At 35.2% G+C, this 27,983-nt stretch overlaps 2 protein-coding genes and 2 long non-coding RNA genes across 4 annotated transcripts in view; 2 read left to right on the top strand and 2 right to left on the bottom strand.

Moving 5' to 3' along the window:
• The window catches only part of LOC110878131 (cinnamoyl-CoA reductase 1), a 35,117-nt gene extending 26,199 nt beyond the window's left edge, over positions 1–8,918 (top strand). Inside the window, exons 5-7 of the mRNA XM_022126390.2 lie at positions 8,154–8,319; positions 8,396–8,582; positions 8,707–8,918. Coding sequence (XP_021982082.1) covers positions 8,154–8,319; positions 8,396–8,582; positions 8,707–8,851 — 498 coding nt within the window. The 3' untranslated portion in view covers positions 8,852–8,918. The remainder of the gene's footprint in view (positions 1–8,153; positions 8,320–8,395; positions 8,583–8,706) is intronic.
• A 4,661-nt stretch (positions 8,919–13,579) lies between these two features.
• On the bottom strand, positions 13,580–14,508 carry LOC110876073. The gene is made up of 3 exons (XR_004883100.1): positions 14,076–14,508; positions 13,818–13,975; positions 13,580–13,747 (listed from the first exon to the last, which is right to left on the bottom strand). It is a non-coding gene; the product is annotated as an uncharacterized LOC110876073 (long non-coding RNA).
• A 4,619-nt stretch (positions 14,509–19,127) lies between these two features.
• On the top strand, positions 19,128–22,013 carry LOC110878133 (cinnamoyl-CoA reductase 1). Its single transcript, XM_035984932.1, has 6 exons — positions 19,128–19,305; positions 20,427–20,596; positions 20,699–20,890; positions 20,962–21,127; positions 21,223–21,409; positions 21,719–22,013. The coding sequence occupies exons 1-6, from the start codon at positions 19,188–19,190 to the stop codon at positions 21,864–21,866; spliced, it is 981 nt and encodes a 326-aa protein (XP_035840825.1). The 5' UTR covers positions 19,128–19,187; the 3' UTR covers positions 21,867–22,013.
• A 143-nt stretch (positions 22,014–22,156) lies between these two features.
• Positions 22,157–26,812, bottom strand: LOC118487985. Its single transcript, XR_004883101.1, has 2 exons — positions 26,479–26,812; positions 22,157–22,990 (listed from the first exon to the last, which is right to left on the bottom strand). It is a non-coding gene; the product is annotated as an uncharacterized LOC118487985 (long non-coding RNA).
• Positions 26,813–27,983: the final 1,171 nt, after the last annotated feature.

The raw sequence follows: 27,983 nt of genomic DNA, 5'->3' as shown, positions 1-27,983 counted from the left end.
CAGGTAAATCTTCTGGAAATACATCTGGGTATTCTGAGACTACAGGAATTTCCTTGAGTTCTTTGCCTTTAGTACAAATGATTACTGAAATCATATATACTATTCCTTGGTTCCGTTCATAATTAGCAATTTTCATTACTGATATGAACTTCAATGGTTTCCGAGGTTTATCTCCTGAAATCTTAATTACCTCTCCAGTAGGTGCTTGAATTTCTATAGAATTTCTATCACATATGATTTGAGCATGGTTGGCTATTAACCAATCCATTCCTAACACAACATCAAACTCAGCTAATTTCATAGGCAATAGGTTTGCAACAAACTTATGACCTGAAAGTTCTATTTCTACTTTTTGCAAAACCTGATTAATTTCTATGGAATTCCCATCTGCAGTTTCGACTGTAAAGATCTGCCTAACTGTAGTTAATGGTAACTTAAGAGCTTGACAAAATGAAGTATTTATAAAACTTTGGTTCGCACCAGAGTCGAATAATACTTTTGCATAGACGTTGTGGACTAAAAACGTACCGGCGATCACATCCGGAATGTGTTCTGCTTCTTGAGTAGTCAGCTGAAATGCTCTAACATTCTTCTTAGTAGTTCCTTCAGCTGCCTTGGGTTTGTTGTTTGCTGGGTTGATTAACTTAGGACACTCTGGTTTGATATGTCCAGCTTCTCCACAATTATAACAAATTATGGTTTTCTTTCTGCAGTTTTCTTCCCGATGTCCGGTTGTTTTGCAAAAATTGCAAATTCTATTACATTTTCCAAAATGTCTCTTTTTGCAAAATTTGCATAATGGCACATTTGAAGATTGCCCTGTTCCTCTTTTCTTGAAATTACTACTATTACCTACCCTAAATCCTTGGGTAATTTTCTGAGCCAATTCTTTCTTCCTATCTTCATCTCTTGTACGGATTAGTTCATCGGTTAAGGTATTAGCTAATTCCACTGCATCGTCAATAGTGCGAGGTCTCGCAGCTTTAACGATATTGCGAATTTCACTAATTAATCCCCAAATATATCGAGAAATGAGTACTGGTTCTGGCGAAGCCAGGTTAGGTACCACTCTCGCATATTCGAAGAATGTCGAAGTATAACCACGACAATCTACTCCGGTCATTCGATGATTTAGGAATTTATTTGCCATTTGTTCCTTTTCATATTCAGGACAGAATTTTCTTTCGACAAGATTCTTAAATTCTTCCCAAGTCATAGCATAAGCCTTTCGTCTTCCTTTTGCTTGTAGCACTGTGTTCCACCATTCTAGTGCTCCTTCCTTAAACAGATTTGAGGCATACATGACTTGATCTTCGTCAGCACATTTACTTATTGCAATTACTGCTTCGGTTTTCTCTAACCATCGCAGTGTTGCAGTTGCTCCTTCGTTGCCTGCAAATTCAGCGGGTTTACAAGCAAGAAATTCTTTGAAAGTGCAACCAGGTGTTGCAGCCTTTCGTTTCTTGGGCAACCATATTTTCAATATCTTGTTTGGTCATATATTGATCTTCTGGGTGTTGCTCCGATTGATTAACTTCATTTACTGGTTCGTTATCGTTATTTGCCATCTGATGATAAGTTATTATGAATAATAAGCAATTAACAATTTATACAAATCGTTAAACAAGTTATAACACATAAATCCAAAATTATCGATTTCTCGATTGCATTTCATATCAGTATAGTATGCATCAATACACACCGATATTTTACAACGTTTTATTCGTTATGTTACAACTGGTTTCACTATTTACTTTTACTATTATACAAAGATAACTTTCCCATCCTCCTAGTTGTTATTCTAGAAACGTAATTCCCTCTCGTCATATTTCCAGGCAATCTGTCCCCCTATTTCCCTAATTCTATTCCCTGCATCCATCAACTCTTCACCGAAATGGCGAAGTTCAGCCAAATTCTCATTGCTCATTGGTGGATTGGGTAGGGGTTCTGGGTCGAACTGTGGAAGAAATGAGTAAGCGTTATTGACAATATTTTGAAATTGCCAATCGTTGGTCCACCATTCTTCCATTTCTACAGGTTGGTTATGGACTATTGGTTCAGTGATGGTTGGTGCAAAATTCATAGGAATTGGGTTTTCGATAGGATAAGTAAAAATACCCGGACTGGCAGGTTGCATAGTCTCACATTTTCTAGTAAAATATCTATCTGATCCTGAAAAGTAACTCTTTTGGTTTGATTAGAACTTTCTCCAACTTCTACCTGGGTTGGGTTAGAACCTTGCCCTATTTCTATTTCTATTTCCTGAGAATACTGATCGAACTGCTCCTCCATTTGCCTAACCTCATTATTAGCTTCAGTTTCTTGTTCTTGCGGATTAGGGTTTTCCTGGATTACAATCGCTTTTCCTTTGTCTAAAGGTTTACTAGTTTTAGGGGTTTTTGTAACTGACTTTCTCTTACGTATACGGCTTCCCCATACATAATTTTTCTTTGGTCTCCTTTTTGGTTTGGTCACTGGTGGAGTAGGGAGTTTTACAGGTTGGTCCACATCAGCAAGATATCCTGTGAATTCATGAGAAACTTCTATGTTCACTGGGTACAGATTGAGGTTCTGAAAAGCTTCAGATATCTCGTTCATGCTGTGTAGCATATATGCAAAATGCATAAAATATCAAGTTAAAACTTTGGAACAAAGTTTAACAAATAACATGGAAGTTTTATTGCACACTATTTGTACAAAATACAGGAAAACACACTCAAATTTATTTCACTTTTATTTATTTACTTATTGGGAAGTACTGCTTGCAAATTTTAGGGCATCTTTAAAGATTTGCATGTTCTGCCACAGTGGCTAACATATATAAATTTGCCCATTTTTTCATCGAGTTTATCTTCCCAAGGGGATTTCTTAAGTAACTCCAAGGTTTCCTTTTTAATTTTCTTTTCTCTGATTTGCTCCTTACTTTTCTTAATAATCATATTCCTTTTTCTAGGAGAAAGCGGATTTTCATAATTCGCTTTTTGCACAAATATTCCTTCCTCAGGAATCGTAGGGAGCCTTGAAATTTTAGTTTTAGACGAACTTCCTTTCTCGTAAATTGATCTATCTAATTTAAGATAGATATCTTGCAACTTTTGTTTACCCATACTGTAACTAACAAATAATCAGTTAAGAGCACATAATCACATAATCACATAATAGTAATCAGGAAAATTAAGTATCGGTTAAATACTTAATTAGCTTAACTCAGTGGCTCTGATACCACCTTGTTTCTGTCACGGCCCCTGACCCGGTTTGACCCGTTTCCGGAGCCGCGGGACAGAAACCCCGTGATATTTGTTTAATTGAGTTTTGCAGCGGAAAATTTTGAACATCAGGATCGTTGTAAAGCTAAATTTTTTCCCGATTATTTTTATTTCACAATTCGGGATAACACCCCGATAATTTACAATACATAAGTTTAGTGATAAATTCTTATTTTAAAACATCTTTATTCATTTTATATTGAGCCACTATTTTAAGCTTGAAATGCTCCTCAGCACTTTTCCTGATTTACAGCAGATCACCTGAAACATGTTTGAAAAAGATTTTGTCAGCGGGGAAATACTGAGTGAATCATTCATTTTACTGAAAATGACACATTTGTTATAATTCACAGTATTAAGAGTTTTTACATATGTTCATTATCAACCAACATTTCAAGAATAGGTATTTGTCACAGACCAGCTCTGTGACTGTGGTCATATCACCATTGGCTGGCCCAATGAGTGACGTATATCACTTACTTTTAGGCTCGCCCACCTAATGTGATTAAAACAATAATAATACTGTGCACAATACCCCACATACCGGCTGTAATTTGGTGATTACATAAACTTAATCACTGTAATTATAACTTTGAAAAATGATTTGGAGTATTGTAAAACAGTTAATAAAAAGAGAATGACTCACATTGCAGATTTAGTACTGACAGAATATGATTTTATCCCTGTTAACCTAATTTCACAATAATGCACACAAAACAGAGTTAGTGATCAATACAGCAGTTACGATAATTTCCCGAGATCAAATACTCGCAATGAATGACCAAGTGCAATACTTCAACTCATTTATCAAAATGACAAACGACAAAGTATAGTACTTCAACTCATTATCAAATTATCGACAACGACAAAGTACAATGCTTCAACTCATTTATCGGATTACCGACAAACGACAAAGCATAGCCCAATGTGGGCGGCACTTAGACATTCTTTGGGTATATTGATCCCGGAAACTGAATCGTAATAGCGATCGAGTAATTACCCTGTTCTGCGGCAGCGATTCGATATTAGTGTGTGTGTGAACGATTTCTATTATAACTCAGTGTATAATTCGAATTTTAACGTCGAATCTTCAGCAGAATTCAAGTGCCACTGCCCCCTATTTATACCTGGATTTTGCTCTCCCTCGCGCCACGCGAAAGAAATAGGTGCACCCGTCGCGTGGCGCGACGGGTCTAGTTTCTAGCCTAGGTTGTTTCGTGTCCAGTAGCTTTGCTGAGTAATTTTGAACGAATTAATTTCAATTCTACAGCAAATTTAGATGATAATCATCCACTAGGGTTTAACCCCCCTGAGTTTTAGGGGCCCTGATCCTGATTCCGATTGTTATGAAAATTTTAGGGTTAGTGCAGAATTACTTGGGTATCTCAATTAGGGTTTTCTTATTGACTAATTATCATTCTAATTATGGATTTTAATAATAGTTGTTACAGTTTATAATAACCTATTAGATTCCTAACGGGCCTTTATTTAAGCCTAAGCTTAGACCGGTTAGTTTTAAGGACGATACGGTTCAAGCGCACGATTAAGCGAAGACCGGATAAAATGTGATTTAGACCCGACAAGTTTGAATACTTGTATAATATGGGTATGCTAAATACATTCTGGATTTTGAGACGAAAATGATAACGTTTAACCCGTTTCGGTCAATTTATGCAAACTAGTTACAAAAACCGAACCGAACGCTAAAAAGAGCGTTACGGGTAACCACAAGAGTCATATGCAAGTTTCCTGAGATAATATGCTTTAATTATGTTATAATATCAGCAAGTTATGTTCTATTATGCCCCGAATGAATTTAAACTCAATTCATGCCTTATAAGGGCATTTTGGTCATTTAAAAGATTATAAAAGAGTTAAATTGGAAATCTGAGTTACAGGTCTGGTTTATACAGTAAATATACTTAATTTGATATATTATAACAGTAGGGTATGACCCATATACAAAACTTATCATTTAAAACCAAACTATGCACCTTAGGGGTATTTTGGTAATTTCACAAGGGCTAAAAATGTCAAAACTGGAAATCTGAGTTCAAAAACTTATACTTACTGTTATTATATAAAAATATGCTAAATACATCAGTAGGTATAGTCCTTGTATGCTTAATATGGTTATAGTACATACTATGCGTTAAAAACGCTTAGAAAGGCGATTTTAGAGCCGTTTCCGGGTTTTTAAAAGAAAGCTGAGATTTTTATATTTCCAGAATGCTCAAAATAATTTATTTAACAAACAAAATCAGTAGAAAAAGGTTTGGGGTCAAAAGGATTTATAAAACTCATTTTATGACTTAAAAGGTCAAAACCGGTATTAACCGAATCAAATTTAGAGACCTATGATACGATCAGCCAAAAATTAAATAAAAATCTTCAAAAATCCCAAAATATTATATAACATCAGTGGGTAAAAAGTTTTATATCAAAAAGTGGGCTTAAATAGGTTATACGCTAATTACGCCGTTTATTTAACATAAAGCTTTAGTTTTACGATATCGAGCATAACTCTAAATCTGGACCTCCAACTGATATCAAATTTTCGGTGCAAGTTTATAAATTAGTAATAAAGGTTTCTGCTCTTTCACTTTTCCAAAAATCACGTTTTATAGCAAAAAGGGCAAAATAGTCAACTTTAAGCCTAAATCGGAAACATGCATATGAATCGGTTAATCATGGAATCAAGTTGTAAAAATTCCAGAGAGTTAAACTTAAATAAAAATGGTTCAAATTAAGCTCTAATGCAGATCTCAAACATGCATGCACGAATCCGAATCGAGAGTCAAGGAAAAAGTCGTTTTGTAAGACTTTCGGTTCCAATCCGGGCTTATACTAAAGATTGTCGAGTTGATCATAATAAAACATATTCTTACATTCATTACCAAGTTATTTTTGATGATCAAACTGATTGCATGTCATCTACATTACCATTTATGCTAGATTTTACAAAAACAAGTTCTGTTGACTTTTTAAGAACAACTTTGACTCGACAATAATCATGCTTAGAGTGGGAATCAGAGAATACCCTTTTGAGGGTTTGTTTCCCACATAAATACCAACTTGTAGGTACTTTCAATTTGAGAAATGACTGAGCCATTTTCGTTTAATCGAGAAGTCAAACTATAGTTGCGACGGATTGACTTTCGGCTAATAATCTAAGCTAGAACGAAATAGAGAAGATTATGAATGCTTACAAGAGTCCTAATGAAGCTTAGTTATCACTATGAAGGTGCCTTGTCGTCCAGGAAGCTCCAGAAGTTGCCTTGTGAATTTTTGAAAGTTGTATGTGTTCTTGGTTACTACTCAAGACCCTCAAAAGTGAAGCTTTGATCTGATTTAAATGGTGTTTCAGATGTTTGGAGAGTGCTACAGGTGTCCTATGTTGCATGTAATATGATTGGAGCATTTGGGAGGTGCTGAAAGCTGTCCTCAACTCAAAAATCGGACTTAAACAGCCACTGTTCACGAATTCTGCAACTGGGCAAGGGTCGCGGCCCGCTTAAGGTTGCCCAGGCGGGCCGCCTGGGGTCTGCAGGCCCAAAAGTTGTTTAAATGTTGCAGTTTTGGTCCCTGGTCTTCGTAAACGAGGTTTTGGCCATTTATTTTGACCCTTAGACCCTCAAATCTGATTTTTAAGAACCTTGGGACATTTACCAACATGGTAATGTCCTTGGTTAATTTTGCGCTCACCCGAAAAGTCATGAACTTCGACGTTGACGCTTTTAGCCCTTCAAGTACGGTTTTGGCCATAACTTTCTCATACGATAACGAAACTTCATGAAATTTTTACCACATATTCTAGTGAGTATATTTTATCATTACAAAGCTTCGGGGCTGCCAAAAGATCACTCAGAGGTATAAATTCAACATGTTGACACTTTTAGTCCCTATAGTTTGTAATTCCTCACTTTCGTGCATTTTCCGCTTCGTATGATCCATGATCTATCCATTTAGAGTTATAAACACCATGTAGGGTTATTATAGAGTCTATTTATCCATTGTTGACACTTCGGACCCTTATATTCCATAGTTTTCACTTTTTGTCAACTTTAGTCCTTCTAAAGTATGTTTTCACATATTCAAAGTCTATGACACGTGTCAATGCATCATTGGACGTAATTTTTCGAGGTGTTACAGGTATGGAAATAGGGATTAAGATGTGTGAATATGCACCCCCTTTTAAAAAAAATTCTTAAAAGTGAAAATATAACCCGTTAACTTTAAATAATATTAACGGTATTTACTTGGGCCCTTCTATTATCTGTATTTACTTGGGCACCGACCAAGAGCCTACTTTTGGTTTCTAGTATTATTAAAAAAAGTTTACTTTTTGATGCAAGATGGGCATATTCTTGTGCTGACGTGGCACAAGATATCCATATTCTTGTGTTCATTTAGCCTAAACCGCACACGTCTCCTTGTTAAGTTGGCGTAATATTTTAATAAATTTAGAAGTCACTGCTAGTTTAATAAAATGCATTGGCCAAATGATAGATTTGGTGATTTTCCTGTAAGACCATGTGTAGTGGGGTTTGAACTTCAAGCTCCTCCCTTGGGCGTTATACAACACGTGACGTTCTAGTCAGCAAGAGGCATTATGGGGCTTGAAGTTCAAAAGTGAGGTAGTGGTATAATGCCATTGCAATGGTTACCCAATTATTTATTTGGTATGGATGAGGAAGAAGTGGGGGAACCCTATTGGAACATTCAAAGATCACCGGCGTTTTATGCTCACGCCATTCTTTTTTTTCATGTCACGTCGGGGGAGGTGATGTTTGGGCATATTATGGGGTGTGAATGTGGGCTCTTCACACCACTTCACTTCCCCATTACACATGGTCTAACTAATGAATGATTTTGTGTTGTTTTTAGTTGTGGTATCATCTTTCAAAGACTCTGGCTGAGACTGCCGCTGTGAATTTTTCAAAAGAGAATGGTCTGGATTTGGTGGTCATAAATCCTGGCTTTGTAATTGGTCCTATCTTACAACCTACTCTCAACTTCACTTCTGAGGCATTTATGAGCTTTATAGAAACTGGTAATTGTCAATTATAGCTAAAGTCCATTTCAACCAATAAGATCCTGCATTGAAGTTCTTGAATTCATATATGCAGGAAAGGAAGTCTTTGCAGATGGAATATACATGCTTGTTGATGTGAGAGATATCGCTATCGCGCACATATTAGCATTTGAGAAAGCAGAAGCTAATGGTAGATATTGCATAGTCGGGGATGTGGTTCGATCATCTGAAATCAAGATGATCTTAGACAAACTCTACCCTGATCTTGGCTTTTCTCAACGGTAATTACTTATTAGTACAATTGACCTACTTTATATACTTTTCTTCTTGTTCATGGTAACTAGTGATTACTATCCAAGATGAACATGGGGTTAATTACTTTCGCTTTTGTTCAACTTTGGATAGGTATAAAGACAAGTGTGTCGAGGCGCAACTATATAGTATATCAAAGGTGAAGGCGGAAAGTCTAGGTGTTGATTTTACTCCATTGGAGGTAAGCCTCAGAGATACCATTGAAAGCCTTAAAGAGAAGAAATTTATGAAGCTATAAGTTCATATGTTAGTGTGAAAAAAAATTACATGCGTGAAAAATAATAATGGTTGTGTGAAAAAAACTATGTATGTATATGTGTACCTATTTTACTGGATCTGGCTTAGTCTCCTTGCCGGTAAATTATCATTAAATTCTCATATTACATAAAGAAATGTACAAATAAATTTTGAATGAATAAGTTGCTAAAATATTATATAAATGTTTTATAATTTCTAGTATGCAATATACTTTTAGGATTTCTGATAAAACTAAGAATAAACTGCAGTTTTACCCCCTGGAGATATAGCCCATTGGCACCCTTACCCCTACCACGAAATTGTTGTTGTCTAACCCCCCCAATGAATGCGAAACGCTACAATCTTACCCCCTGTTGTCAAATGACTTTAACATTCTGTTAGTTGGCATGCGGAATGACAATACTACCCTTTCTAACTACCCCCGTTCTTAACTATAATGAACCTTACCCCCTGCAGAAAACGTTTCCCTTCCCGCCTAAATTGTTTGACCAGGTAAAGTCAAAGCCTGCACATATTGATTTCAAATGTTGATTCTAATCCTAATCCTAATCCTAATCCTAATCCTAATCCTAATCCTAATCCTATTTCATAATCCTAAGCCTGCACTTTCTGTTCGTACTTCCTAATCCTAATTCCAAAACCATGTGATTCTTCAAACAATCAAGAATCCAAAACAACAAGAATCCTAATTCAACCAGTATTAACTTACACAAGCACATGAACTGTAATCCGAATCTAACTGCACATTCAACAACCTATGGACAACATAACTGCACATCCAAATCCTAATCCTAACTGCACATGATTCATTCAACAACCTATTACTGCACATCCAAATCCTAAGCCTAACTGCACATTCAACAGCACAGATTCAACAACCTATAACTGCACATAACTGTAATCCTAATCCTAATTGCAACAGATTCAACAACCTATGGACAACATAACTGCACAACCAAACCTAATCCTAATTGCACATTCACCAACCTATGGACAACACTACTTATGGGATTAAACATCAAAACATTAAACATGCTGCAAATCGTTGTTCCAATGTAAAATGGCATGCTTCAAATGTCTAAGCTTCTGTAAATGGTCATTTTGACCTTTTACCTTAGTCAAACTTCTGGGATTAAACATCAAAACATCATACATGCAGAAAATGATGGATTAAACATCAAAACATCAACATACAAAATACAGATTGTCTAACCTGTTTTGAATGAGCTCATTGATGAAGATACGCATTGGAGAATAAAATATGATCTCGTGGAGCATCTTGGAGAACAAGATTTACAATACCTTTTGGCGGATTCCGACGAATAGTTAAATTGGTTTTAGTTTGTTTTTTTATTTTATTGTTATTTTATTTATTTTATTTTAACGTGTTGTCTTATTTTCATTATAATGTAATTTTACTTATTTTAATTTAATGTAATGTCTTTTTTTATTTAAATGTAATTTTATTTTGTTTAAAAAATGTTTTATTTATTAATGTATATTTTATGGAAATACAAAAAATATGGACTCCTCACATGAGGAACCCTCTAATGTTTGAGTGTAAAATGGAAAGTGAAGATGAGAGTTGATATAAGATGAGTTAATTGATTAGGTGAAGAATTTACTACGCTCCATCTAGGAGCACCCCTTCCACCCTGATGAAAAACAAACACGAACTATTAAATACCTATATGTCTATACTATGAGTCTCCACTACCCTTTCTGTTACATGATTAAAGGTAAAAAAATCTTTTGTTTGTTATTGTTTCATGGTTCAAAACTATTACAAATAAAAAATATTTCATAAAAAAATTATGAATACAGTTATTAAAAGGGTTATACATTTAAAAATTATAATTAAATTTTAAAAGTAGTAGTTTGATTGACTTAAAAAGCCTACTTAATATTTTTAGAATTTGTGTATCACATAGATTGAATAAGTGAAATATTAAGTAGTTAGTAGCACATATTTAAAAATTGAAAAAAAAATATTTTGTGATGATTCTTGTTTCGTTTTATTCTTAAACTAACCCTGGAACACATCTTCCCCAAACCACAAGAAGCTGAAATGCGAAACCGAGTTCCATGAGACCTGACCCGAGCTTTTCTCTTTCGTTACTAGACGGTTTACCATCATTTTTGGCCCATTAAATTCGTACTAATGGAGAACACGATCATATACCTTTTTATTGATCATATACACCTTTTTAAGGACATAATAAAACCGAGTTACATCACCATTAAAATATATTAACAATATATCGCTTATTTATATACTATTATTTTGCAACATATTGTTGCATTAGTAGTTGTACTAATTGCTTAAAGTTTAGTACTATTATTTTCCATTGTTACATTATATTATATACTATTAATATTAATATTTATATACTATTAATTTGAAACATTTGTATGCATCTTTGGTTGTAAGTTGTGTTTAAATACTTGTACCTTAATCAAATATAGGTTGTAAGTTGTGCTTAAGTGGTTGTACCTTAATCAAATAATAATGGTTTCATTACCTTACTAAATTCAATATGTTTTGTATGCATGTATGGTTGTAAATTATGCTTAAGTGGTTGTACCCTAATCAAATAATGGTTTCATTATCTTACCATATTCAATCGGATTGATCCATTCAAAGTTGTGTTGCTTTATTTGTAAATTATTATTATTTATAATAATCTAATTAATTTATCCAAAATTTTGTGTTAATATAATTTGCAACATATTGATGCAATGGTTGTTGTAACGTATGCATTATGGTTTGTATAGTGGTAATGATATATATTATACATAGATTACGATGAATCTGTCAAACGGGAAAAAATAGACGCGGGTTCATCGTAACGCGCGAGTCTAGATCTACTTAGTTATTTTATTCTATGTTTTACGTTTCGGTTTAATTTCTTCGCATTAACACCGCAACTTCAGTATCGGTGGTTGCTGACAGTAGTGTGGCATTAGTGTTCGCTCCCGCCGCAACGCGGGGTGTGTTTAATACTAGTTATTATTATTATTAGAGTTAATTGCCCGGATGGTCCCTGTGGTTTCATGTTTTTTCTACATTTAGTCCCCATCTTTTGAAAATAGCATGTATGCTCCTTGTGGTTTGCTTGGTTGTTACTTGGATAGTCCCCTAACTAGATGGTGGTTAATTTATCGAGTTAAGTTGATGAGAAATGACTATATTACCCTCCCCACCCACCCACTCTCTTCTCCATCCATTTTCTTATCCACCCCCGTTCAAAAATCCAAAGCTCGTACCCCCAATCTTGGTGCACCAAATGAACAGATTCTAGAAGTTATTAACGAACCTGTTGCGGTACCAACTGTGAAAAAGGATCTTGAAGAACCCGAATTATAAAAAATCTTAAGTGAACAGATTCAAGAACAAGTGAGCGAACCCGTTGCGGTTTTGATTGAAAAAGAGGATCTTGGTGGACCCCAGTTGGAAAACAATCAATCGAACACAAGCACACCAATGAGTTTGTAGAAAAGACCGGTTCTGTTTTGACTGAAAAGGATATTTATACACCTAAATTGGAAGGAGGCTCAAAAGAACATATTCAAGAAGCTGTGAAGGAACCCGACATGGTTTTGATTGAAAAGGAGGATCTTGGTGGACCCCACTTGGAAAAACAATCAAACGAACATGTCGTCAAAAAACCTGATTTAGTTTCGACTGAAAAGGAGGATCTTGGTGCACCCGAATTGGAAATACACACACAAGAAAACATTGTTTAAGAACCTGATTCGGTTTTGACTGAAAAGGAGGATGTTGGTGCACACAAGTCTGAAACATGCTCAAACAGAGGTGGAGAAGAAAATGGATGGAAAATAGAGTGGGTGGGGAGGGAGGGTAATATAGTCATTTATCATCAACTTAACTGGAAAAATTAACCACCATCTAGTCAGGGGACTATCTGAGTAACAACCGAGCAAAACACGGGGAGCATACATATATGCTATTTCCAAAAGATGGGGACTAAACATGAAATAACGTGAAACCACAGGGAGCATCCGGGAAATTAACTCTTATTATTATTTTATTTAATATAATATAAAAGTTTATTATTATATTTACTTTTAATAACATATTCTTAATTTTTTTTCTTTTTCTAAAGCCATATATTTCGTTTACCATCTTTTTAATATATTTTTGAGAACATATATTAATTTATCAATTAATTTGATACTTCTTTAATAATTTATATTTATAACTTTTTCTAAAAACTTAAGTACGTAGTTGTGCTTGATTTTTCCTTGACTTTCCGTTATAAGTTTTGTTAAAAATGAAGTTGAACCATAATAAACTAAACCGTTCTAATGGTTTGACTTTCTAAACAACATATTTTATTTTCAAATCACGTTTGTTTTACATTATAATTTGTTTGGTTTCGCCACAACGCGTGACGTAAAAAAACTAGTTAGATTAGAACTAGAAAAGTGCCACGCGCGCGTTGTGCCGTGGGCAACGAAATTGACTACACGTTAACGTGTAGTCGATCAACAAATTCCAGTTATAATTAACCTCCGGATCATAGTTCATAGTTAAGTAGTAACTATAACTATAAAGTATTCAAGTTAAATGGAGTCAACCAACAAAAGCTCGTGTTGTTTCGGGTTCAACCCGCCAACCCACAAGCACGGTCCATTTAACACCCCTAAATATATATATGATACATTTATTTTGCGTACCTGGCTGGAAGCTGAGAGGTGTTCTTGACGTTCGCAAACCGTTTAGCCCGATTATCCTGTTCTTTGTCGATACGCTAGCAGCTACCTCCTTCTCCATTGCAGCTACCTCACGTCTCATCTTTTTAGCTTCAACTTCCATAGCCTTGGTTAAAGTGTCTCCTTTCTTTGCTAACATCTGAAATCAATATTACAAATTTAATAACAGGTTTTGATGAGAACCCAAAATAATAAAGATAATAATTAACCTCGATGGCGTCATCTTTGTCTTTAATGCTTTGATCCTTTTCGTGACCAGCTTTCCTCAAAGCAATCACTTCTTTTTGAAGCAAATCATACAACAGTCCAAGCACGGTATCTTCAGTTTCGGTTCCCGAGGAGCCACTCGCTTTTTCATCAGGGTTTACTATTTCAATATCACAAAAAATGAAAATACATTATGCAATTAACAGATAAGAAACAATATAGGCTTAATCAAACCGGATCCGGTTTTGAAAACGACGTACCTTCGGGTTGGACGGTGTGGCGTTGATCAGGTGGCGTTTGTTTAGCGACGGTTCTACCGACGAACACAATGAACTGACGGACGGTGACTCTCTGAAAATATCCGAAATGATTCACGTCCGTCGCTAGAATGACCGGATCCGAACCGTCGGAAATCGGGTTGCATTGGTTCCATTTGAAATAAGTTTACTCCTCTCAAGTGCACGCGTACCGCCATCAAATGACTTTGATGTACATTTTGCGTGCCTCAAAATTGAACTCGACCCAGATCATGGTGTGGTGAAGACGCGTGACACCGCCGTAGGGCCGCCATGGCGTCGCCGCAACCCCCATTAGCTTTCTCTTTCTCACTTTCTTCCCGTTCACCACCCATCGCCGCTAAGGGAGGCCGCCGAAGTGTGTTCGGATTCCTCTCTCTCCTAATTCTCTTTCAACCGATCAGTCTCCTTGTGTGTGGGGAGTAAAATGAAAACAGTGATGACATTAGGTTTTCACTTTTCAGTGATGATACGTTGCATACCCAAACTATCCAACAAGAATACCAAACCTAAAAAGTACAGTACACACCTATAAGCAGAATGTACAATCATCATTGCATAGAATTGTTGAAAATTAGAGTATATATAAATTATCTTTAAAAGGAGTAAGTTATTATCTCAACTTATTTGTTTATGTTTAACTTATTTGTTTATGTTTAACTTTTTTGTTTATATTTAAACTTTTTAAAATGGTAAAAAGTTAGGTTCAATTACTATAAGAGAAAAGTGTCAGGATAGATTCTATGGTTTGTCAATTTTTTACCTTTAGTCCTTAACTTTTTAAAATTACGGGTATAGTCCCCAATTTTTGCAATTTCATTCCCAGATAGTTTCTGACGTAAATAGGAGTTAGTTTTTGGTGTTAAGTAGGTGTGAAATTACTAAAATACCATTCGGTAAAAAAGCAAATATATTAATAAATCAAGTTTTCACTTGGGTCCTACCCAATAAGCCTCCTCCAACCTTCTTTGTGTGACCCTCCGGCCACCACCGCTTCCGACCACCAACCCATTTATTCCACTTCATGTTCTTGAAAACCCTAACCTGCTCCTCATCTTCTTCACAGAACGTATACATATAAAGAAACCATTGTTTCACATACACATACTTTTATGGTGTTATAATTAAATTGTGTAGATGCTTAGCAACAAGAAAAAGGGGCCCAATTTCACTTACAGCTCCGACCGACATCACAGTCTACACACCACTCTGGTGACCACCTGCGGGAATCGACGCCATTAACAACTCCTTTTCAATTTATTCATAAATTATTCAAAATTAAACAAAAGCATGTACAAAAATCGAACAAAGGAGTTTCACCGAAGTGGGGTTATGGTGAAAAAATGCAAAATTTAATCGGTAGGGTGCTGTTATAAACTAGTTTCATGATGCAAATTTATTACATTCAAGTTAGGAACGAAAACTTTATTGAAAGCAAGAAAACTCAGATCTGGATGGGAAAAAGAAAAGCAGAGTATGAGGTGGGAACTCGGAAAAGAAAACCAAATTCACTAATACATTTTTCATAACTCAGGCTCTCTATGGCATCATTTATTCTCTTCATTCTTCATAGTGGTCTTTTAGTCGATGCATTCATTATGCCTTAATTTCTTTCTGATCCTATTTCCTCTTCGTGGGTAACAAGTGGTGTGGTGGTAGATTTTTAGGGATGAAGATGAAGTTAAAGAGATGACTGGTCCTATCACTTTTATTTTTTAATAATATGTAAAGGTTGGAGGAGGCTGATTGGGTGGGGGCCTAACTAATAATTATTTAATATATTTTGTTTTACACTGAATGGTATTTTAGTAATTTCACACCTACTTAACAACAAAAACTAACTCTCATTCACGCTAGGGACTATCCGGGAACGAAATTGTAAAAGTTGGGGACTATAGCTATAATTTTAGAAAGTTAGGGACTAAAGTTGAAAAATAGACAAATCACAGGGACTATTCGGACATTTCTCTTGCTATAAAAATTAAACTAAAACATAATTTTAAGAGTTAATTGCCAAAATCGTCCCTGAGGTTTGGGCAGGTTTGCATTTTCGTCCAAAATGACACTTTTGTACTAAATTGCCCCCAACGTTTGTAACTTTTTGCCATTTTCATCCAAACCATTAACTTAGTTTATTTTTTATGTTAAGTTGAGGATATTTGGATGAAACTGACAAATATAAAACCACAGGGATGATTTTGCAATTTACTCAAACTCTTTTAAATTTCTTTTATTTAATTAATTTTGTTACTTATATAATAAAAAAAGAATATACTTGCAATTTTTGATATGAAAAAAATAATAGCTTTGTCACGTAATTTTTATAAATTTTCATCCAACCACTAACTAAGTTGATTTTTCTATTAAGACGAATGATGTTTATAAACTAAGACATAAATTAATTTCTAATTTTTTTGTATAGATCAGTTTTATAAAAATAAAATATACTTACTAAATTTTATAAAACTAAAATGCGGGTGACCTTATTGAAAAAGGTCAAATAAAAAAATCTTATCATATGTACCACGTTTTAATTCATCTTCTACTCTTTTAAATTCGCTCATAAGGAAAAAGAGAAGCCAGTGCCCCCCCCCCCCCCCAATCAAACAACGTATCGTTATCAAACCTTAAAATTACCCACCAAATTGTAATTATAGTGCTATGAACCAAAAGTTTCTTTACTCAAGCCACTCAGAATAAGTATTAGTTAGTTACCCTCATAATCTTAATTAAATAAATACTTTATTTCTACCAACATATTTCCTAGGTGCTCAACACATTTAAAAAATATGTAACGTTTTATAATTTTTTTCTATCTCTACAACAGATAAATACTAAAGTTGTAATCGATTGTTATGTGTTGCACAGTAATGACGTTTTCTCTTTATAAAAATGATTTATATAAAGAAGCTGTAAATTAATTTCTGTTTTAATTTATAAAATTTAAAACATCATTCACCTTAACAGAAAAAATAAACTTAGTTAGTGATTTGGATGAAAATTTATAAAAATTATGTTACAAAACTATTAATTTTTTTTTCTAAAAACTCCATGTATATTCATTTTTATTATATATGTAACAAAAATAATTAAATAAAAGAAATTAAAAAGGGTTTGAGTAAATTGTCAAAATCGTCCCTGTGGTTTTATATTTGCCAGTTTCATCCAAATATCCTAAACTTAACAGAAAAATAAGAGTTAATAGCCAAAATGGTCCCTGAGGTTTGCTCACTTTTGCCACTTTAGTGCAAAAGCCAAAATTTTTAAATCTGGGTCCTTGAGGTTTGCATTTTGTTGCCATTTTGGTCCAAAAATCAAATCAGGTCAGATTTGCAAAAAAAAACCCTGCTATTTTGTCTTTATGCTCAGGGGTATTTTAGTCATTTTACCCCTCTCTCTTGAATAAAAATCCTTCTTCTTCAACAAACCACCTGTTCAAGTCTCTCTCTCTCTCAGTTCTCTCTCTCTCTCTCTCTCTCTCACTAAAACACAGCCATCCCCACCACCGCATCATCCCCACCACCAACCCCACCACCGCATCATCCCCACCACCACCATCCTACTGCCGCCAACACCACCATCCCACTGCCATCATCTCTCTCAAACCCTAAATCGACCCACCAGCCCACCAGACCCCTCTCTGCGTTCTGATCTGATGGCGGTTCATACCTCTTCTTCAAACCCTAAATCGACCCACCAGCCCACTAGACCCCTCTCTCCCTCTCTCTCAAGAACACCACACCAACCCGCCGGCATCCCCCTCTCTCTCCTGTACAACACCACCAAGAGCCACCAAAATCGGAGGTTTCCACCTATCCAAAGCCTTCACAGTGTTTTCCACTCAGCACCGACACATATTCTCACCTATAACCGAAATATCCCTGCACAAAAGAATGACGAGACAAATACATACCAGACGATGGCGTTTGTCGTCGGAGATGGTGAAGAAGGCTGAGGGCGGTGGTGGTTCAGGTTGGATGACCGGCGATGGAGACTGAGCAAGGCGGTGATCGGCGATGGTGGCGCAGGAGATGGAGGTTGGTTGTGTCGTGTGGAAGAGGGCTGAGGGCGGTGGTGGGTTTTGCAGAGTGGGTCGATGTTTGGGTTGAAGGGGAAAGAAGGGTTGAGAAGGGATGAAGGTAGTTCAGGGCGGAGATGTCGAGAGAGAGTGTTGATCTGGGTTAACTTGTTTTGGGTTTTTTGTTTGAGGTTAAGGGTTTTTGGATTTAGAGTTTTCAGATTTGGGTAGTGATGGTGAACGGTGGAGGATGGTGGTGATGGTGATGGTGAACCGTGAAGATGATGATGGTGGTGATCTGGGTTGAACGGTGGTGATGGTGGTGATTTGCGTTGATTCAGTTTTTTGTTTGAGGTTAAGGGTTTTTAGATATGGGGTTTTCAAATTATTGTGAAGATGATGATGATTCAGTTGTTTATGGATTGTGTTGGGTTCTTGATCTGGGTTTGTATAATATTATTGTGAAGATGATGATGATTTAGTTGTTTATGATTTGTGTTGGGTTCTTGATCTGGATTTGTATAATAACTCATAAAAATGACCAAAATGCCCCTGCACAAAAGGACAAAATAGGCTGGTTTCAACACTTAAAAAAAGGGGTTTTTGAAATTTGGACTAAAATGGCAACAAAATGCAAACCTTAGGGACCCAGATTTAAAAATTTTGGATTTTGGACTAAAGTGGCAAAAGTGAGCAAACCTCAGGGACCATTTTGGCTATTAACTCAAAAAATAAACTAAGTTAGTGGTTTGGATGAAAATGGCAAAAAGTTAGAAACGTTGGGGGCAATTTGGTACAAAAGTGTCATTTTGGACGAAAATGGCAAACGTGCCCAAACCTCAGGAACGATTTTGGCAATTAACTCTAATTTTAATTAAATTTAACAGTTCTTTAATGATAAGTTAACTTTTTGTATGCAACAATTATTGTTTAAGAATATTCCTATGTCTAACCTTTACCTAAATGGCCAAATATTATATAACCCCATTTAAATTTGACCCCACCCAATAAACTTCTGCTATCGCCACTACAACAACGAACCCTCAAGTTTCAGACAAATGAGTGCCGAAGGGAAGGTGGTTTGCGTTACAGGTGCTTCTGGCTGCATTGCTTCATGGCTCGTTAAACTCTTGCTTGATCGTGGCTACACCGTTCATGCTACCGTCCGATCCATTGGTCACTCTCTTCCTCTTTCTTATTTTTTATTTCAATCTGTTTAGATTTCTAGTTTTAGGTCATATCTACTGATTCCTAACATGTGATTGATATGGGTTTGTTATAAAGTTTATGATTACGGTAGATTAAGAAATGTTATGCATGAAGGATTATGATGCTAATATTTTTGAAATGTTCAAGAACGGCGTTGACTTGAAAAGAGACGACTTTGAATTCAAAGTCTGGTTGGATTATGGGTCAAACCGGTTCTGATCAAAATGGGGTTGTTAGAATGTATCGATTTTATTGGACTCAAGTTGACATTAATGTAAGTCAATAATTCTGAAATTAAAAAAAAAAAAAAAAAAAACAGCGTTCAAAATTCAAACAGGTTCAAGATGATTCCAAATGGGTTCGAGAGAAAGATGGATGATCTATTTAGTTGTGATTATCGGGTTTTATTAGATAGATCTATCTTGTTGGTTTTAATTGTTATATAATTTTTGTTTGAGTCAATGTAGATTTGGATTTAGTTTAGTATAAATAGATGGTTAGTGTTATTCAGTGGCGGATCCAGAAGATCCGCATAGGGGTAACGTTTCAATAAAAAGGGGAAACGAAATCGAAAAAACGTCAACTTTTTCTAAAATTTACACTGCCTTCGGAGCGTCATCGGAGCACGGAGATTACCCTTTCTATCACTCTAGGTCCGCCCCTAGTGTTATTGTAATTTGTGTACATTCATTGATAAATATAAATGAGTAGAGGAAGGGTGTTTCCACAAAACCGATTGTTGTCGTGTGTGTTTGGGGCCTCATGTTGGTTTTCATTGACTGCAAAAGAAATCCACACACACCCCATGCTTCTCCCCTTCACGCCCGTTATATCATTCAAAGTCCAAGCCCTTGGCGCCCCTTAGGCACTGCGTTTGACGTCCCCTTGGGTGATGTGGCTATTGGCGCCAAGCCACTACAGTCTACACAAGTTCTTTGACCCAAATCAGCTCTGATTGATGAATGAGCCTTAATTACAGTGTGTTGTTAGAGGCCTAAATTGTAAGCTATATGATCAATTTAACTCATGCACTTCCTTTTTCTTTTTGATTTACTTCTTCTAAATATGTCGTTTAAAATATGTTGCAGATGATCCAAACAAGACAGAGCATCTACTTGCTCTCGATGGAGCTAAGGAAAGACTGTCCTTGTTTGAAGCTAACTTGACTGCAGAAGGATCTTTTGATTCTGCGGTTAATGGCTGCATTTGTGTCTTTCACACAGCATCTCCTGTTCTATTTTCAGTTGATAACCCACAGGTCAACTTTTCATTCTTTTTCTCTTAGTTTTCCAAAATTGGTATAACATCTTGAATTATTTGCAGAAAGATAAATTTTACATTCATTTTCATTTTTCATCAGGCACAACTGCTGGATCCTGCAGTTAAGGGGACACTTAATGTTCTCAAATCAGCTGCAAAAGTTCAATCTCTTAAGAGAGTGGTCTTGACTTCTTCCATGTCTACAGTAACGTTTGGCCCAAGACTCGCGGAGTCTGGTGACGTGGTGGATGAAACTTGGTTTTCAGATCCTTTATTTTGTCAGCAGAAGAAGGTATAGATGATAAATTCATCTCAAATCAGATACAAAATGTTATAACTAATCAAAGATTTTGTAAATTTCAGTTGTGGTACCAACTTTCAAAGACCCTGGCTGAGGATGCTGCTGTTAAGTTTGCAAAAGATAATGGTTTGGATTTGGTGGCTATTAATCCTGGATTTGTGATTGGTCCCATCTTACAGCCAACTCTCAACCATACTTCTGAGGCCATTATGAGCCTGATCAAGAATGGTACTTGTTGAATAACTACTAATGTTCATACGCATATCCATGATTCATGAATTAAATTTAATGTTGGGTAAGCTATTGATTTTTTATACATACAGGAAAAGATGTAATTCCAGACGGAATTTATAGACTTGTTGATGTGAGAGATGTTGCTACTGCACATGTTTTAGCTTTTGAGAACCCGGATGCCAATGGTAGATGTTGCATAGTTGGCAAAGTGGTTCGGTCTTTAGAGATCATGAAGACTGTAAACAAACTATACCCGAGTCTCGGCCATTCTGAAAGGTATCACATAAACTGTTGGTTATCAGCCCAAGATCAAACAAACAAAGTTTACTACTTTAATTCTTCCTTAAATAAAAATAAGAGTACAAGAGAGAGATACATGTGACCCTTTAGTGATGCTGACCCATGGCTCGTTTGCTACTTAAGTTGACCCGACTATGACCCGTACTTGACCCGAACCGACCCGTAACATCAAGATTATACCCAACATAAACAACCTAAGTTTCACTTAATCCATTTCGGCTTCTTTGGAAGCTAGATTCCGTTGTTCCGGATGGCTCAAAATCTGGATTACTTTAAATGTTGTAGGTGTAAAGATGGCGAGTGTGTTGAACCTACACCTTACAGTGTATCAAGAGCAAAAGCGGAAAGTCTAGGTGTTAATTTTACACCAATGGAGGTAAGCATCAAGGATACTGTTGAAAGCTTCAAGAAGAAGAACTTGTTAAGCTTCTAGAACACCAGATGATGTGCATGTATGCATTTGGTTCAAGACCATGTTGGGTTTACTCATTTGTTGGTCTTCAGTTTTTCATCAGTCACTTACTCATGAACACCTGTGTGAAATTACCTTTAGATCAGTGCTTTTGGGGTTCTTTTTAAAGTTTGTTTCTATTTATGCTTTTTGGTGGGAATGTATGAAAAAAATCCATGCATTCATACCGGATTTGTTATCTTTGTCAAAAAAAAAAAAAACGGTATGAAAGTTCTATACAGACCACAAATAACAACACCAAACACAAAAGGAGCGACAAAACGTGACATAAAATTTTATTATTTACCCGAACCGAAAAACACCCGAACCACCCTTGATCTTACAAACTGTAAGATCTATAAAACAATACAACGAAGACGTAATCAACTGATGATAATCAGTTGATTAGTCCGAATGATTCAAACAAAACTAGACAAATCGCTGATCTAAACAAAAATACAAAAGAGAACAAGACGATATATGTTAAAGATCTTCTCAAAATCTTCAGCAGATCAACAAATCAGCAGCACACTAATAGACTTCCAGGGAGAATACACGAGAGCCAGATGAAGAGACTGTTCAGATTGATATAATAACAAAACGTGACATAAAATTTTATTATTTACCCAAACCGAAAAACACCCGAACCACCCTTGATCTTACAAACTGTAAGATCTATAGAACAATACAACGAAGATGTAATCAACTGATGGTAATAAGTTGATTAGTCCGAATTATTCAAACAAAACTAGACAAATCACTGATCTAAAAAAAATACAAAAGAGAACAAGACGATATCTGTTAAAGATCTTCTCAAAATCTTTAGCAGATCAACAAATCAGCAGCACACTAACAGACTTCCTGGGAGAATACACGAGAGCCAGATGAAGAGACTGTTCAGATTGATATAAGACCAGAGAGAACAGATGTGTGGGTGAAGTCTGCGAAGAGGAGAACTAGAACCCTAGAAGATGAGCTTCTCTTATATACCAAAAATATCTCCATGTTACACTAAGCCCCTCATACTATCTTCGTAAACATGAAAATGAGCCAAAGTTACAATCAGACCCCTCTATTAGTTGCAACCTGTTATAACAGAATAACAACTTAACAAAAAAGATTAGAACAAGTTAGTACAATAAAATGTAACATATATGAAATATTTGAATGAATTTTATACTTAATCTTTTAACAATCCCCCTTCATTCAAATATGAAAACCAGTTAACAGCCTCGTTAGCAACTTAAACAATACATGCAATAGTTAACAACCAGCCCAATATATCAAAAGTGTAGTATATGAATCATATACTATACACATTAATAATAATACTCAATTTACCACACATGAGATCATATTGCAATCTAACAGAGAGCCCTAATATATTCTGTATCATAGAAGGTTACAATTAAGTCCAAAACAATTTACATGACAATAAACGCCTCACAACCCAACCTCCAGCAATTTTACAAATTGTAACAGTTTTAACAGGAACGTCAAACATATTAAGACTCCCATGAAACACAAGACACAAAGAAACAGATATGATATTTTTACTAGCTTTAACAACAAGCTGCATTTATCATCAAGTATGTATCAAAAGAAACACAATGCAAATTACAACCCTATCCACTTGTAAATAGAGCGATATATAGCAAAATCCTAACTCGGACAAGCTACAAGAATTCAGACAAGTTACATGATGAGACAAGACATGAGATTCTTTGAAGAAAACACAAATACCAACAACAAATCAAAGAACTCTCAACTACAGATAGTCAATAAAACAGATAAACTGTTATGACTAAGAACACCAGACAACGATGATAGCCTACACGGTTCTGGCCAAATACACAACCAGAAACACATCTCTTACACAAGAGAACATACAACACTAACATCACATACATTCAAGAACCAAGACAATAAGACACAGCCAAACAAATCTTGATTAAACACAAAATTACACAATTTGTAACCAGAACAATATTTCTCCACACGAGAAAACATACAAGGCTGTCACATATACAAATAATCCTGACAATACTATCGGTTAAACATGAACCACACAGCTCAACTAACCATACAAACAGGATCATAGACAAGCAGACATAAAGACTGCAAACAAAAGACAAATATCCTCAACATATAGACTCCAAATATAGGCTGACACAACATCAAGAACAACCTTGAATACACAAATACACCTGGTTATATTTGAAATACAAAAAAAAAAAAAAATCCAGCATCAACAAAATATAAGATACTATTATCAAGACATAGAGATATGAGATTCAACAACCCAAGAAAACATGTACAAATTTATTGAACATTTCAAAAATTTGAAGCTCGAACTACTCTTGACATATAGCATTTCTCATACAAACAAAGACAATATTTTTAAATTTAAAACCTTGATAACAAGACAATACATATACAAAGATACATTTTTTCTGAACAACTCAACCAGAATACAGAATCACAAGATTCAATGACCAAATATTTATTATCACAAAAGCATACAAATACATAACACTATCAGACACGCATCCGATAAACATAAAGTCACACGACTTTTAAGGCAAGACAAGATTTGTAAACACGAGCATCAAACAACAATAACAAACTTTAAACTTGAAGAAGCAAGAAACGATACTCAATACAACATGAAACTCCCATAAGACAACTTTACAGATAACCACACGACAACCTATACAAAAACTACAAGAAACAAGCAAATGTAAGAAACTGTAGATACTTTGGGAACAAACAGTCCGAGAGTTACAAAGAAAAAAAATCTTACGAATCTCTCACATAATACAACACTACTCATATTTAACAGAATTCTAACTAAGAATTCTAAATTTATGATGAGTACATGTAAAGCAGACAAGTTGTAGAGAGAAACAATATCTAAAATAACAAGAAGTACACACTTCTATACCAAACAGCAACTACAGCCTAAACAAATAATGGAATACAAAATCACATGATTTAATATCTTACACACACGGTTTTAAAACCATCCAAGAACCAATCTAGAATCAATACTCTGAACCACTTGGTTCAACAAACTGAAGATAAGCTTCCTCTAACATAAGAAACAAGTTACCAAACATACAAACCAAAGTAGACACGGTCTTATAACCCAATTTCTGTTTAGTTGATTTTTTTTTATATTTTTTAGCGACTTGAAGTAGAGATTGTATGATATAATTCTGAACATAGCACATTCCTCCTCATATGTAATTTTGCTAATTATAATAGTCGTTCATTATAAAACAGTAGTAAAAAAAATCTCCCAAAAACCTGAAAAAATAGTTCCAACGATTATTTTTCACTCACACTACAAGCTATGTTACAGACTAAACATACAACAAAACCACTTGAACCTTGCAACTTACTACTGTTAAGAATAAGAAAGATCTAACATTCAGTTTTGCAACAATCACTAAAGAAATACTTCAAGTTTAACTATACAATACTCTTGAAGTTAAAAAATTCCTTTAAAAAAACTTGTTAGAACAACCTAACAAACGATACAAGAGAATATGCTCAATTTGCAAGTAATGACAGATTTTTACATTTCAGAAACCTTCATGATTAAGTATAATAAGATGTTTAATATACTAGCCTACAAACACACAATCATACTCAAGAAAGTACCTGAACAGACAGAAATTACATGGAACAATCCGACAAGAGAAGCAGATAAACAAACACAATACAAACAGAAAACAAGCAAGAAAACCACATGAAATCAAACAAAAAAAAACTACTCACAGAAGCAACCAACTCTAAGGCGAAGCTGAGTCAGGGACAAGATTCCAGGTTCATCACTCTAAGGTGCCTGGACATGCCTTTACTCAGGAGCCACAACTTAATAAATGACAAAAAACAACAGTAGACACTAAAAGCAAAAAGAACACAGATATACAAGTAGGTGTCGGTCCTCACTACCCCGACTTCAACTAACTCAATCAACAACAAAAAAATAAAACAAGACAAAAATGGAAAGACCTTACAGAGGGTGCATTTAACTCCAAGAGAGATCAAATTTGTAGTTTTCAAAAACCACACAATCTGATCAAGACACAATCAAACACACCTGGTTAGTTTGCCCTGAATCTTCTAGGGTTTCAGAGACTAACACAGGTCTTCAAAAAAAAAAAAAAAAAAAAGAGGACATGCACTCTCCTTCCAACTGTCAACAAGCCCTTCTTAGGGTTTGTGCCACACCAGAATCAAACAGAACTCACCAGATCAGACCTGCACACTCTTCAAACAAAAGATAAAAACAAAACAGACACTAAACGGTAACCAAAAACCAGGCATAACCACAAGAACAACACAGAACAAGAATACCCAAACTTAAGTAAGCGGAAGATGAAGAATCGAGAGCCGCAGCTCTGATACCATGTCAAAAAACAGTATGACAGTTCTATACAGACCACAAATAACAACACCAAACACAAAAGGAGCGACAAAACGTGACATAAAATTTTATTATTTACCCAAACCGAAAAACACCCGAACCACCCTTGATCTTACAAACTGTAAGATCTATAGAACAATACAACGAAGATGTAATCACCTGATGATAATTAGTTGATTAGTCCGAATGATTCAAACAAAACTAGACAAATCGCTGATCTAAACAAAAATACAAAAGAGAACAAGACGATATTTGTTAAAGATCTTCTCAAAATCTTCAGCAGATCAACAAATCAGCAGCACACTAACAGACTTCCAGGGAGAATACACGAGAGCCAGATGAAGAGACTGTTCAAATTGATATAAGACCAGAGAGAACAGATGTGTGGGTGAAGTCTGCGAAGAGGAGAACTAGAACCCTAGAAGATGAGCTTCTCTTATATACCAAAAATATCTCCATGTTACACTAAGCCCCTCATACTATCTTCGTAAACATGAAAACGAGCCAAAGTTACAATCAGACCCCTCTATTAGTTGCAACCTGTTATAACAGAATAACAACTTAACAAAAAAGATTAGAACATGTTAGTACAATAAAACGTAACATATATGAAATATTTGAATGAATTTTATACTTATTCTTTTAACAATCTTGAAAAGTCCCCTCTTTATTTCTGTTAAGAGATGCTGTTTTTCCCAAATTTGGTATAGAGCTGCAATGGGAATACCAGTTTGTTAAAAATTTCCGGTGGGATTCCCAAATATATATTTCTTACTGTTATATTTTTCCTATAAGTATATTAGCAAATTATATATAAAAAACCTAAAAATTGTGAATTAGTAGATTATTCTATTACCAAGGACAAAAAAATAAGAAGAAGAAGAAGAAAAAGATGTTTATGGGTATGGGTGAGGTTCGGGTAATCGAGTTTGTATGTTTCATAATTTTTTTTATACTACCGATAAAAAGTTGAGCCGTAGCCCGTGCTACGACTCGGACAACATAAGGTCCGCCCCTGCCCGTTGCATATCTATAGAAAATTTAAAACTAATCTCATATCAAAATATGTGTCAAATGTTTCTGTTTTGTGTTTAACCGTTGGGTTTAGATCTGAGTTCGTTTGTCATCCTAAATTTAGCTATTTCAGTTTATATATTAATTCATCTTTGCTCAATATGCCTATTTTAATCAATTTATTTATCAATTATAAATCTATCTTTATTTCGGCTAAAATTACAAATACTTCTTTTGTTAAATTTAGTTATTTGAGTCCATTTATGCAATGAGGGTTGTATCTTTGGTTTCATTTGTTGTACCAATTTTCTTTATTTTTTTACTTTTGACCCTTATTTTCACTTTAAACTTTGGTACCTTATATTGTTCATCTTTTACAAAGTTTTCGTTTTACATTTCCGTTTAAATTTTGCGAGTTTACACAGTACAACGTATGTGTGTTATTTACGTTTTTACGTCTATTTTTTCCCATTTAACGGCCCCGTTGCAACGTAGGGGTTCTAGATCGATTTAGTTATTCTTTTATATGTTTTCCGTCTCAGTCTATTTTTTGCACATTAACATGACACAATGGTGCAACGTCTGTGTGTGGTTCAACGTTTTACATCCAAATGGAGGGTTTTCATTGGCCGAAAAAAACTCCATGCACA

Source organism: Helianthus annuus, chromosome 16 (assembly GCF_002127325.2).
Source record: "Helianthus annuus cultivar XRQ/B chromosome 16, HanXRQr2.0-SUNRISE, whole genome shotgun sequence".
Classification (NCBI taxonomy): Eukaryota; Viridiplantae; Streptophyta; class Magnoliopsida; order Asterales; family Asteraceae; genus Helianthus; species Helianthus annuus.
The sequence above is the reverse complement of the archived record's forward strand: the minus strand, read 5'-3'. Positions and strand labels throughout refer to the sequence as shown.

Coding starts and splice junctions, on each gene's coding strand:
- LOC110878133 (XM_035984932.1), top strand. CDS start 19,188: ATGAGTGCCGAAGGGAAGGTGGTTTGCGTTACAGGTGCTTCTGGCTGC. Junction 20,597..20,698: donor TTTCAGTTGATAACCCACAG/GTCAACTTTTCA, acceptor ATTTTTCATCAG/GCACAACTGCTGGATCCTGC. Junction 21,128..21,222: donor TATGAGCCTGATCAAGAATG/GTACTTGTTGAA, acceptor TTATACATACAG/GAAAAGATGTAATTCCAGAC.